We start from the raw sequence: 12,147 nt of genomic DNA on the forward strand, positions 1-12,147 counted from the left end.
TAAATGCATTTAGAATTTATTTAGAAATACAAATTTAATTTCTTTTAGCAATTATTGTTTTTATTAATGTCACAATTCCAACCCTGCTCCTTTATCCGAGCTTGGACCGGCAAAAGTGACCCGAAATTGGCACTCTGGTGGAGTTACTGTGTGTGTGTTTATAAGTAGTTTTAAACCTCGTGATCCATAAAACGGCATAAGAGTAAAAGAAGAACTGACTGCGTCAGCGGCTTCACTCATGCGCGATTCATTTGCAGTTCGGACGCACAGGTGTGAACGTCTCCTGCCCTGATAGCAGCAGGGGGAGGACTATCCTCCTCCCGGGAGAGCTTTGGCACGGGCGAGGTGCCCATGGCAGCACCCGCTGCTTGTTGAGAGTAAGAGCGATACACGCTTTCACGTCAAAAAGTCGTCTTAAATAAGTCTCCTATAACACCAGAAAAAGTCGCCAGATTTGTTGCTGGTCGCGTTTTAGAAAAAAAGTCGCTAAGGGGGTCTGAAAACTCGCTAAATATAGTGACAAAGTCGCTAAGTTGGCAACACTGCTGGGTATCAGTCCCACTTATCAGTTCTCGCACTCTCGCTACAAACAGCTGATTTCAGTTTGTGTGCTGGAGGAGGAAAATAGTGGAGCAGTATCCAGTGTGGATATGGATATTACTTTTATTTTTATTGCACAAAAGAATGAAAGTGCGCTGGTAAAGTGGAGACTGCTCCAGGTCAGGAACAACTGCATTATGCTATTAATGCAACTTCACAAGCTCTTCGCAAGCACTGGCACAGAGAGCATGCTAACGCTAAGCTAGCCAAGAATGCAGCGTAAACGCAGAGCCCAAACCCAGCATCGTGACAAAGTGCTGAACTTCAACAGGTAACAAGCTGATGAGCAGTCAGCCTCCATTTCTGCCTGTTCATGTTTCTAAAGCAGAATCACCGTGACTATCACTTTAAAGTGTCTTTGTGCTGGTTTCCATCTTTCCTGTGTGCTGTCGGCTTTGTGTTCATATCCAAATACTAAGTGAAAAATCACGCGTGTCCTCAATAGTGTGTTTCAGATAATTTTACAGAGTAACATGAGAGTAACATAACGAGTAGTATAACGAATGTCTTTTTTCGTAACGTACTGCAAGAAAAGTGAAATGTTTTAAGAAATGTATTCTGTGTAATATGTGCAATTACTTTCTTGAGTAATGACCCCCACACTGACCATAACAAAGAGGGGAAACACCTCCAACGTGCACAAACATTTGACCACACAGCATGTAATTAATTTGCATGAATGTAATGTCTTTGATATGCTGCTTAGGGATGGTGGTGACTCTCAAAGTGGAGTCAATGAGAATCGATAAGGAATCAAATCAATAATCGATATCGATAATGGAATTGGAATTGCTAAATTCTTATCAGTTTCCATCCCTATATATTAAACCACTGGCTCAGATGATTAGGCAAGATAACTCAGGGATCAAAATCAATAACCAAGTACACACCATTAGTTTATTCACAGACAATATCATGATATGTTTAACAGACCCAGTTAATTCCTTTCTTAAATTAAGGCAAGCATTAAACACATTGGGAAAATACTCAGGTTACAAGATAAATATTAAAAAGATTCAACTTCTATTATTCAATTGTATCCCAGACCAAAAGCTCCAAGAATTGAAAATAAACTAGTTTTTTAGTTATAAACATAACTGAAAACTTAGCGTCCTTATACCAACTACGTTCCAATTGACTCAGACATACAAAAAGATCTTGATAGATGGATACATATCCTGTGAATCTAGCAGCACAATTATTATATTTATGTTTAACCCTGCCAAGCACCACAAGCACATTTTCATAGATGGGATAAATCTATGTCTAGATTTATTTGGGAAGGAAGGAAACCCAGGATTCATTCATTACAGCTACCTAAGACTGGAGGAGGGATGGCTCTTCCCTATTTAAAAAAACTATTTTGATGCAGCTCAGTTACACATTCTGGTATATTAATGTAATACAGAATACACCAAATAGAAATAGAGACCTCCATATTAAATTTTCAAATCCAAAGAAGTATTGGGGAGAGTAAGATCAAAGTTTCAATAAAAGAAAATTCTAATGCTATAGTCAGATTTACTCTAGAAAAATGGTACACGGTAGTAAAACTTCTAAAGCAGGAAATGGATTTATTACTATTAAAATGGATATTATACGACAGCACATTCATACCAGGAAAATTAGACTCCAGCGTAAATGGTTGGCACTAAAGGGGATTACAGCACAATTACTCATAAGCTTCCAATATCTCAAAGACACGTTTGACCTCATGAGCCAAGATTTCTACAGATATCTAAATATATTTATATATAGATAACTGTGAGAGTATTATTTGAGATACAAGTGGCACAACAGTGTAGCTCAGCGGTCTCCAACCTTTTTTGCGCCACGGACCGGTTTATGCCCGACAATATTTTCACGGACCGGCCTTTAAGGTGTCGCGGAAAAATACAACAAAATAAAACTAGTACCGGTACCGAAAAAAAAACCAAGATTTAGTCATAACACACGTGAAAAGACCCAGGAAAACCGAGTAAACTATAAAAACAATAACAAAATAATGCTGAAAACCTATAAAAACCCGGAAAAACAATCAATTCACACCTGAGCCTCAACTCTCGCAGCCCGGTACCAAACGACTCACGGACCGCTGGTGTAGCTCTCCCATTTTGAGGACCCCCATGATGGTTTTTCTTGTGCTAAATTGAAAGATTTAATAAATACTGAAAGGATATCAGCTTGACTTTTACAGGCCAATAGTTTTAAACCAGTAAAAATGGAGGACTAACACAATAACTGAGGTATAAAAGCCCAGCAACAGAGATAACCACATAATAAATAAAAGTGTGACAGTGATTTGATGGGCTTAGACCAAAGATAGCAAGAAGGCTTTAGGATAAGTCTGAAAGGTAATTTAAAATGTGGCAGCAGTGATGAGCGGTGATGAGCTTTAGCGTACTCACAATGTTGTTGTGCTCAGGCAGGTGGTTATTCTTCAGCAGCTCATCCTTCTGAACCAGTGGGGAGGGTCTAGGCGCAGGAGGTTGGGTGATGTCTGCAGGCAGCAAGCCGAGGCTCCCCATCCAGCTGATGGAGTTACCTGCTTGGAGAAACAAGCACATCACTCCCTCTGTGTGTGTGTGTGTGTGTGTGTGTGTGTGTGTGTGTGTGTGTCTGCAACACTCCATCTGTGTAGACATGAATAAACATCTATTTGGCAGCTTTATTGTTAGAGCAGTTGGCAGCTGGATAAATTACGATGATTTACGGACAATGCATTGATTTATAGATCCAGGCTTTAGTGTTTAGATGTTTATGGCCATTGTGTATGGACACCATTATTGACAGTTCTTGTGATTGGCTGACAGCTGAAGGGGCTTTATCCTGCAGATTTTTCTTTTCACACCCTACAAACCCGCAGAGACAATCTGTAAAACTCTCCTGACTGCTAAGGTTGCAGCATGTAGCTGCCTTTTAAAAAAAGGTAGAGCTCAGTTCATGCTGAGTAAAGCACAGCTGGAGACAACCACCCAGACTGATCCAGCAGACAGTGTCACAGTCATTTTCCCCTGAATCTTGATATATCTTTGATAGTAACACACATTAATGCTGTTTTCACAATTCCTCAGATGCATTATTTAAAGCAGACATTATCAAAATAAATTGTGTGTCAAGTCTTTAAAGTGTGTCTATTTTCAAACAATCCCAGAAATATAAACATTTGCATGATTTAGTTTTTGCATGCAGAGCATCATGGGACACCATTAAACCATAAGCTGTTACTTTTTATACATTTTTAGGCTACATTAGAAAAATTGGCTGCAAAGCGTAGCTCATGCTACCTCATGAGGAAATGTTTTTTAAGTAAGATTCATCAAAGCAGTCGTTTTCTTTCTGACACGTAGGTATGCATTGGACTGGCCTAGTTTTCATTCATTTATTTGATAAACAGCATTTTTTGCTGTTGCAGTTTCATTTTATTTCATGTAAAATATTTAATTTATGTATCATGGCTGTCAAACATTTTAAAAACAAAAATTAAAGAATTATATAGCAAACAGTTTAGACGAGGGGTAACAAACAAGTTAGTCCAACTTGTTACATCCTGTTGTTTGGAATGAAAAATTACTGCTGTATATGAAACGTATGTACTGTAGACTCACGCAGGCAGCTGTTGTGGGTGAAGATGCGCTGCAGTTTCAGACATTCCTGCCACTGGTTGCCACTGCCTTCACAGTTGCACCACAGCGACACATCTGCAGAGCTGTTACTGATGTAGTTGGGCGTCATGATGGTACCTGTGGTTTTAAAAGGTCAAGGTGTTGTCACAGAAACTTCGCTGTGGGCAGATCAAAGGTTCTTGATTTTACATTTTAATGATTATCAATCTTTGAGACTATGTTCTAAGAGACTTCAAGCATTTATTGGCTTCTACATAAAGTTTTACTTAGAACGATTGAGCACGAAATTGAAACTGGCTTTGTCTTCTGCAGAACAACATAACAACCACTTAATGACCTTCATTTAAAGGACCAAGGGATATTGAAATTCTGCAGATCCTAGAGTTTTCTGGTACTACCTTATCAATTTTTAAGCCACAAATTTGCATTTTGGAAGTTAGCTAGCACTTTAACAGGCAGTAAAAAACACGACTCAGCGCAAAACACACACACACAAAGAACATTTCAACATTTGATACATTAGTTTCCATTTGTTCTGATAGATATCTTAATACATTTAATATCAACATTTTTGGAGCCCTCGTGTAAGTTACTTAACAGGCAAATATAAACTACTTTGGAATAGAACATGGATAGAAATAACAGAAACTAGTATCCATCCCTGTGTTTTGTGGACTTGGAGAAGGCATTCGACTGTGTCCCTCGGGGTGTCCTGTGGGAGGTGTTGCGGGAGTATGGGGTGTCTGGCCCATTGCTACGGGCCATTCGATCCCTGTACAACCGTTGCAAGAGCTTGGTTCGCATTGCCGGCAATAAGTCGGACTCGTTCCCGGTGGGTGATGGGCTCCGCCAGGGCTGCCCTTTGTCACCGGTTCTGTTCATAATTTTTATGGACAGAATTTCTAAGCGCAGCCAAGTGCCGGAGGACTTTCACTTTGGTGGCCTCAGAATCTCATCTCTGCTTTTTGCGGATGATGTGGGTCTGTTGGCTTCATCGGGTGAGGGCCTCCAGCTCGCACTGGAGCGGTTCACAGCCGAGTGTGAAGCTGCGGGAATGAGGATCAGCACCTCCAAATCTGAGGCCATGGTTCTCAGCCAGAAAAGGGTGGAGTGCCCACTCCGGGTCGGGGATGAGTTCCTGCCCCAAGTGGAGGAGTTCAAGTATCTCGGGGTCTTGTTTGCGAGTGATGGGAGAAGGGAGTCGGAGATCGACAGATGGATTGGGGCTGCAGCTGCAGTGATGCAGACGCTGCACCGGTACGTCGTGGTGAAGAGGGAGCTGAGTGTAAAAGCAAAGCTCTCAATTTACCGGTCGATCTACGTCCCTACCCTCACCTATGGCCACGAGCTGTGGGTAGTGACCGAAAGAACGAGATCGTGGATACAGGAGGTCTGGGCCTCTCTGCTTAGGCTGCTGCCCCCGCGACCCGGCCTCGGATAAAGCGGATGAAGATGGATGGATGGATAGTATCCATCCCTCAGTTTAGAATACAATAAGGTTTTCACTACAGACACGTGAACAAATATTGTAACACGTGTCTACGATTCAGATGTAGTTTTCTGGGATCATGTTAAAACTGGCACAGTACTGTAATGTTAATAACAAACTTATTTGATACTGCTCTTTCAATGTATATGTTCTTTTTAAAGGAAACCAATCTGTAAGTATGGATTTGTACCGCTGGCAGGCTAGCTCGGTGTAAAGGTTTGTGCCATGAGACTTTGAGAACGATCATAAACTAGTGTCTGTTCAAGCCAGCACGGCCATAGTACTGATGTGTCAGAAAAGGATTAAAGAGTGAGCTCTTCGTGTGTGTTTTTGCCTGGGACTGCTGTTTATGTAGAATCATGGCCTTATTTCTCTGATTAGAAAGAACAAAACATACTGAACAGGAAGCCAAGGTCATAACTTAGGCTTACTGAGAGAGAAAGTGTGTGAATGCTTAGTTTGGAGGGGGGCCGAAGCTATAAGAATGTGAGAAGCAGTCAGACACTGTATTGTATGGACTATTGATTAAAGAGATTGTTGATTGAGCATTAAATGACGAGTGTTGTTCTTCCTTCAGTCCAAAGATGAAAGAGTTGGGGTATTTAACAACGTGCACATTTGTGACGTTGTGCTACTAATCAGCATCATAACCAAACCCTTAAAAGTGCACCCTGATGAGACCCGGAAACCGAACTTTCAAGCAACGGTGAGTACACTAGCGTAGATAACACCCCCATCCAGCTCGCCCAAATCACCAGAACACAAACATCATAACAAAGCCCAGGAGAACCAGATTGGTTGCAACCAATAGCAACGACGAAGAAGCTGACAACACCATTGTACTGTGTGAGAAACATGCATGAAAGCCTGCGCCAGTGTCCAATTTAAATATGTAAAAGGCTTCAACTTTAATGGTCCCCGAATTTCATCTCTGCTTTTTGCAGATGATGTGGTTTTGTTGTCTTTATCTGGGGGTGACCTCCAGCTCACACTGGAGCAGTTTGAAGCAGCGGGAACGTGAATCAGAACCTCCAAATCTGAAGCCATGGTCCTCAGCTAGAAAAGGATGAAGATCCCACTTTGGATTGGGGACAGGTTGGCGCCCCAGTTGGAGGAGCTTAGGTATCTCGGGGTCACATGTGACGGAATATGGTGGCAACAGATTGACAGACGGGTTGAGAAGTGATGGGGACACTGTACTACTCTGTTGTGGTGAAGAGAGAGCTTACTGTAAAAGCGAAGATCTCAATTTACCGATCAATCTACGCCATCAACCTCACCTATGGTCACAAGCTTATGGTAGTGACTGAGAGAATGAGATTGCAGCAGCTGAGGTTTCTCTAAGGGTGGCTGGTTAGAGTGAGGAGTTGAGACATTTGAGAGGGGCTCAGGGTAGAGCTGCTATTCCTCCGTATCGGAAGGAGCCAGTTGATGTGGTTTGGGCATCTGACAAAGATGCCTACAAGGTGCCTCCTGGGTGTGGTGTTCTGGGCATGTCCCACTGGAAGGAGGCCCATGGGAAAACCTAGAACATGCTGGAGAGATTACATCTCTCAGCTGGGCTGGGACCGCCTTGATGCTTCCCCCAGATAAGCTGAAGAAGGTGTCTGTGGAGAGGGAGGTCTAAGCTTCTGTGCAGCTGCTGTCCTGCGATCCGGCATGGATAAGCAAGTAAATAAATGTCTGTAAATTTTAATGTTTCAAACACTATTGATGAGATAGATTACAACATCAAGAGAGGGACTGCAGAATGCACATTTTTTTAAACTGTCAGATGGGACAGGTTAAAACACTGACACTCAGACTCGTTACCTTTTCTTTTTCCTCTTTTTCGTTGTTTTGTCCATACTGTGTGTTTCATGATTCTTGTTTGTTACACTTCAAAAGTAATTAAGGGCTCTATGTTTTCTAAATTTCTCTGAAACTGTAATAAAATGACAAACATGCCAAATCCAACACTTGCAGCCTTTATTTTTTGGTAAGGCAGTAGGCTTTTTCGTCTTTTTCTCCCTCCTTCCCCGTGTGTTTAGTACCTATGAGTCCGGCATAGGCTCGGAGACAGAGGCCCGCTGAATCTTTCAGGCAGCCGCTGGCTGTCAGATGAGACGGTTGGCAGTTATTGAGGAAATCAGCCAGTCTGGACCTGGCAACAACACAAACAAACAGTCAATATCAACATTAAAAGCAGGCAAGACTAACTTACACAACACCTTCTTATGTATAATAAACTTAGCACAAAAAATAAGAAAATTTGTCTTTGGCTGATTATTTCTTTGCTGTAGAAATACTTCTTAGCAAAAACTCATCTGTCTTTAGAAAGCCTGTTCATTTCCCATTAAATGGCGTCACATTTGTAAAGAAGATGCATTCATGGTTTGAGCAGTTGAGTATATGGGTTGCACCCATGAAAAATTTGCCAAATATTATCTGCCAAATACTAAACAGCTTATTCTGTTATTGACTCTTGTTTTGATCCTCTGTTACTGTAGACACCAGCTGATGATCAGGTGTTTGACTGGCACCTCTGAACGTGGGCCCTGCTACAGCAGTCAGTTGGCGTCTCCTTCAAACTTGCCATGTTTGATAGACGTGGACAGGGCCCATGCCGTAGGGCAATTTCAAGCAGGTGTTCCACAACACCAAGCTGCAATTTTATTTGGAGTGAGCCCTAATACCATCTCCAAATAGAAGTTTCACGTTCATATATATGGGGGATGTCAGAGACACGCTGCAAAGTGGGCCGCTCCCAAGAAGACAAAGCCAAGATTGTCAACTCTCACCACCTAGGACCTTCTACAGATTTGCAGTCAAGGTTTGCAGGACAACATGACTAATTTCTCTCTAATTGCACACAGCCAATCTGTGATTTCAAAAGGGTGCCAGGAGGCCAGCTGATTGGCCTTCACAATTTGTGCTGGTGTTGGCAACGTGCGCACTGGAAAGTGAACATGTGGAGAAATTTTATGTGGCGTGATGAGTCCAGATTCTGCCTATGGCAGAGAAGATGCAGAGAATGCTATATTGACTGCTGGACCAATATGGTAACCACTTTTGGTGGAGGCAGTGTAATAGTGCATCTTCCTCACTAAAGAAAAACAAGGGTTTCAATCATTGGATGCATAGCAGTGAAAATGTATACTATGCCTTCTGATGATAGTCCCTAAGGGAAGCATGTATAATGTAAACAGAACTGGTCCTAGCACTGAACCCTGTGGAACCTCAGCGTGTGAAGAGGACTCTCCATTTACATGCACAAACTGGAGTCTATTAGATAGATATGATACAAACCACTGCAGTGCAATACCTGCATGAGGCCATAAGAAGATCATTTGTAACCTTCACTAAAGCTGTTTCTGTGCTGTGATGAACTCTGAAACCTGACTGAAACTCTTCAAATAAACCATTCCTCTGCAGATGATCTGTTAGCTGTTTGACAACTACTCTTTCAAGGATTTTTGATATGAAAGGATGGTTGGAGATTGGCCTATAATTAGCTATAAGCTGTTATGCCTGTTGTACATAGCTGATTAAAAGAGAGGCTGATCATGTTTAAGACTGAAGCATTAATCAGTAGTAGGACTTCTTTGCGCAGCTGCTAGTTTTAGTCTCTATAAGGAGGTTGAAACCACCCACAATAATTGTTTTATCTGAAATGAGCATTAAATCAGATAAAAAGTTTGAATTCAGACAAAAACTCTGAATAAAGCTCAGGTGGTGGATAGATGACAACTAATGAAACTGTTTTTTGAGTTTTCCAGCTAGGGTGGACAAGGCTAAACATTAGGAATAAATGAATGAATGTAAACTGTCTGGGTCTTTGCTTGATTAACAAGCTGGAGTGCAAAACTTCTGCCGTCACCCCGTCCTGTGACAATTAAATTTAATCTTCCTAGAAATGCGAGTTGCTCCAAAGTGGATGGATGCCATCTCTCCTAACCAGACCAGACTTCCCCCAGAAAGTTTACCAATTAGCTATAATGCCCACATCCTTTTTTGAACACCACTCAGACATCCAGCAATATAAGGAGAACATGCAGCTAAATGTGTCAGTCGTTATCGGAAATTTATCGGTAAATTTCCCTTAATGTCCCCTGCTCTGACCCCTGGAAGACAATTCACTATGGGTGTTGGTCTCTCTAGCTTCACGTCTTCAAACAGAACCATGTGTAACCAAGTTGGTGACCAGGATGAGTTGAGCATTAGAAGTGCCAGGCTGTTGTCATTGTCTATGGTTCTTTCACATGCTACTGAGGCCCCTGTTTGTTCCATCCATCAGCCATCCATTTTCTGATGCTTATCTGAGTTCAGGCAGCAGTCTCAGCACAGAAGCCATGACATCCCTCACCCAGCCACCCTTTTCAGGTCATACGGACATTCCCAAGACAGCTGAGAGATAATATCTCTCCAGGAAGTCTTGGGTCTGTCCTGGGCCCTCCTCCTGGTACAACACCTCACCTAGAAGGTGTACAGAAGACATTTTAGTTAGATCCCTGAATCACCGCAACTGTGTAGACGAGCAGCAGCTACTCAGTCCCTCTTGAATGACTGAGCTCCTCACCCTTTGGCTGGGCTGGGCTCTCTTTCTACACTTGTATTCACAACCTCATTCTTTCAGTCACTAATCAGAGCTCATGACCATAGGTGAGGGTAGGAGCCTAGATTATCTGGTGAATGAATAGCTATGCTTTAACACTCAGCTCACAGATTAGTACAGCACCTGCATCAGTGCAGACACCTCCCCAATCCATCTGCCTTATGTTCCACTCTAACTCATGAACAAGACCCCGAGATACTCGAACCCCTCCACTTAGGCCAGTAAGTTGTCCTTGACCCAGAGTGTGTATGCCAACTTTTTCCAGCTCAGACTTGGGGGTGCTAATTCTAAATTCTCAGGCCACCAAAGTGGAGAAACTCCACTACTTGGCTGCCCTTTACATGCTGTTCTGTCCATAAAAACTTTGAACAAAATCAGTGACAAAGGGCAGCTCAGGGGGAGTCCAGCAACCACCGGAAATGAGTCCTACTTACGCACCATACTCCCAAAGCACCCCCACAAGGGACCTGGGCAAATGCCTTTTCTAAGTCCACAAAATGAATATAGACTAGTTGGGCAAACATACACCCTTCAAATATCCTTAAGAGGATAAAGAGTTGGTCCTGTGTTCTACGACCAGGATGAAAACAGCATTGTTCCTTCTGAATCCAAGGCTCAACTAACAGATGGACTTGCCTTTTCATTACTCTTGCATAAACCTTCTCAAGAAGTTGTAGTCGGAGCACACCCTCCAGCCCCCCTTCTTAAAGATAGGAGCCACCACCTGAGCCTGCATATTCAGAGGAACTATTTGAGACCTCCACATAACAATGCAAAGATGTGTCAGCTAGGACAGCCCTACATCGACAGTCTTCAAGAACTCTCCTCCACTCCAGGGGGCCTGCCACTATGCAGTTGTTTAACTACGTGAGTGACTTCCCCCCAGTGATTAGCGAGTTGTCCCCCTCCTCTGCATCAGTGCCACACTCCGTTGGCCTGCCAGTACCTGTCAGCTGCCACTGGAGTCCCACAGTCTAACACAGTCACAGTCTTTAAGCCCAATGAAATTCCTTCAACCTGATGGCTCCCTTCACCTCTGATATCCACCATCTGGTTCTGGGATTGCTGTCACAGACACCAACAACCAACAATCTTTCAGTCGCAGCTCTTTGCAGCAGCCTTAGCAGTGGAGGTGCAGAACATGGTCCACTCAGACTTAATGTTGCCGGCCTCCCTTGAAATGCAATTGAAGCCAGAGATGAAAACAGAAGATCTTGATGACTGTGGCAGACATTCCCAGTGCACTGGTACACCAGGTCTGTCCAACATTTCCTCCCGCCACCTGATCCAACTCACTATCAGGTAGTGATCAGTTGACAGCTCAGCACCTCTCTTCACCCAAGTATCCAAAACATACGGCGGCAGATCTGATGATACGATTACAAAATCAGCAGCTGTTCTGCTCTACTAGAACCCTAACTTCAGTGACTGGATGACGATGACAGACAAGACCTGTTCCCAGACCCAAAGCAACCCACTTGTCTTTATACATACAAGTATACACACTGCTGCCTGCCACCTCTCGCTAAGGGTAACTCCAGAGTGGAATAGAGTCCAACCCTTCTCCAGATCAGGTAAGCCAGACTATATCTAATTGGTTTCTCCGAACCTCGCTCAGCCTCCTTCCCCACCAGCGAGATGGCATTCCATGTAACACAAGTCAGTTTTGGAAGCTGGGGATTGAAGCACCAACATCACCACCTATGACTGCCACCCCATTCTGGACAAAGTTTGCAGAATCCTTGAATTGTTATGCTGCATAGAGATTGTATGAATCACTGCTCACCCAGGATCTGCCATGGAGACCAGGGGCCCGGACAACATAACTCCAGGGATCA

At 43.1% G+C, this 12,147-nt stretch overlaps 1 protein-coding gene across 1 annotated transcript in view; it reads right to left on the reverse strand.

Moving 5' to 3' along the window:
• Positions 1-12,147, reverse strand: part of LOC146524094 (GDNF family receptor alpha-4-like) — an 81,945-nt gene that overhangs the window by 11,640 nt on the left and 58,158 nt on the right. The window contains exons 5-7 of the mRNA XM_085175388.1: positions 7,749-7,858; positions 4,209-4,343; positions 3,009-3,145 (exon numbers count right to left, since the gene is read on the reverse strand). Of these exons, the coding sequence (XP_085031514.1) occupies positions 3,009-3,145; positions 4,209-4,343; positions 7,749-7,858 (382 nt within the window). The remainder of the gene's footprint in view (positions 1-3,008; positions 3,146-4,208; positions 4,344-7,748; positions 7,859-12,147) is intronic.

The sequence above is a fragment of the Neolamprologus multifasciatus genome, chromosome 2 (genome assembly GCF_963576455.1).
Source record: "Neolamprologus multifasciatus chromosome 2, fNeoMul1.2, whole genome shotgun sequence".
Lineage (NCBI taxonomy): Eukaryota > Metazoa > Chordata > Actinopteri > Cichliformes > Cichlidae > Neolamprologus > Neolamprologus multifasciatus.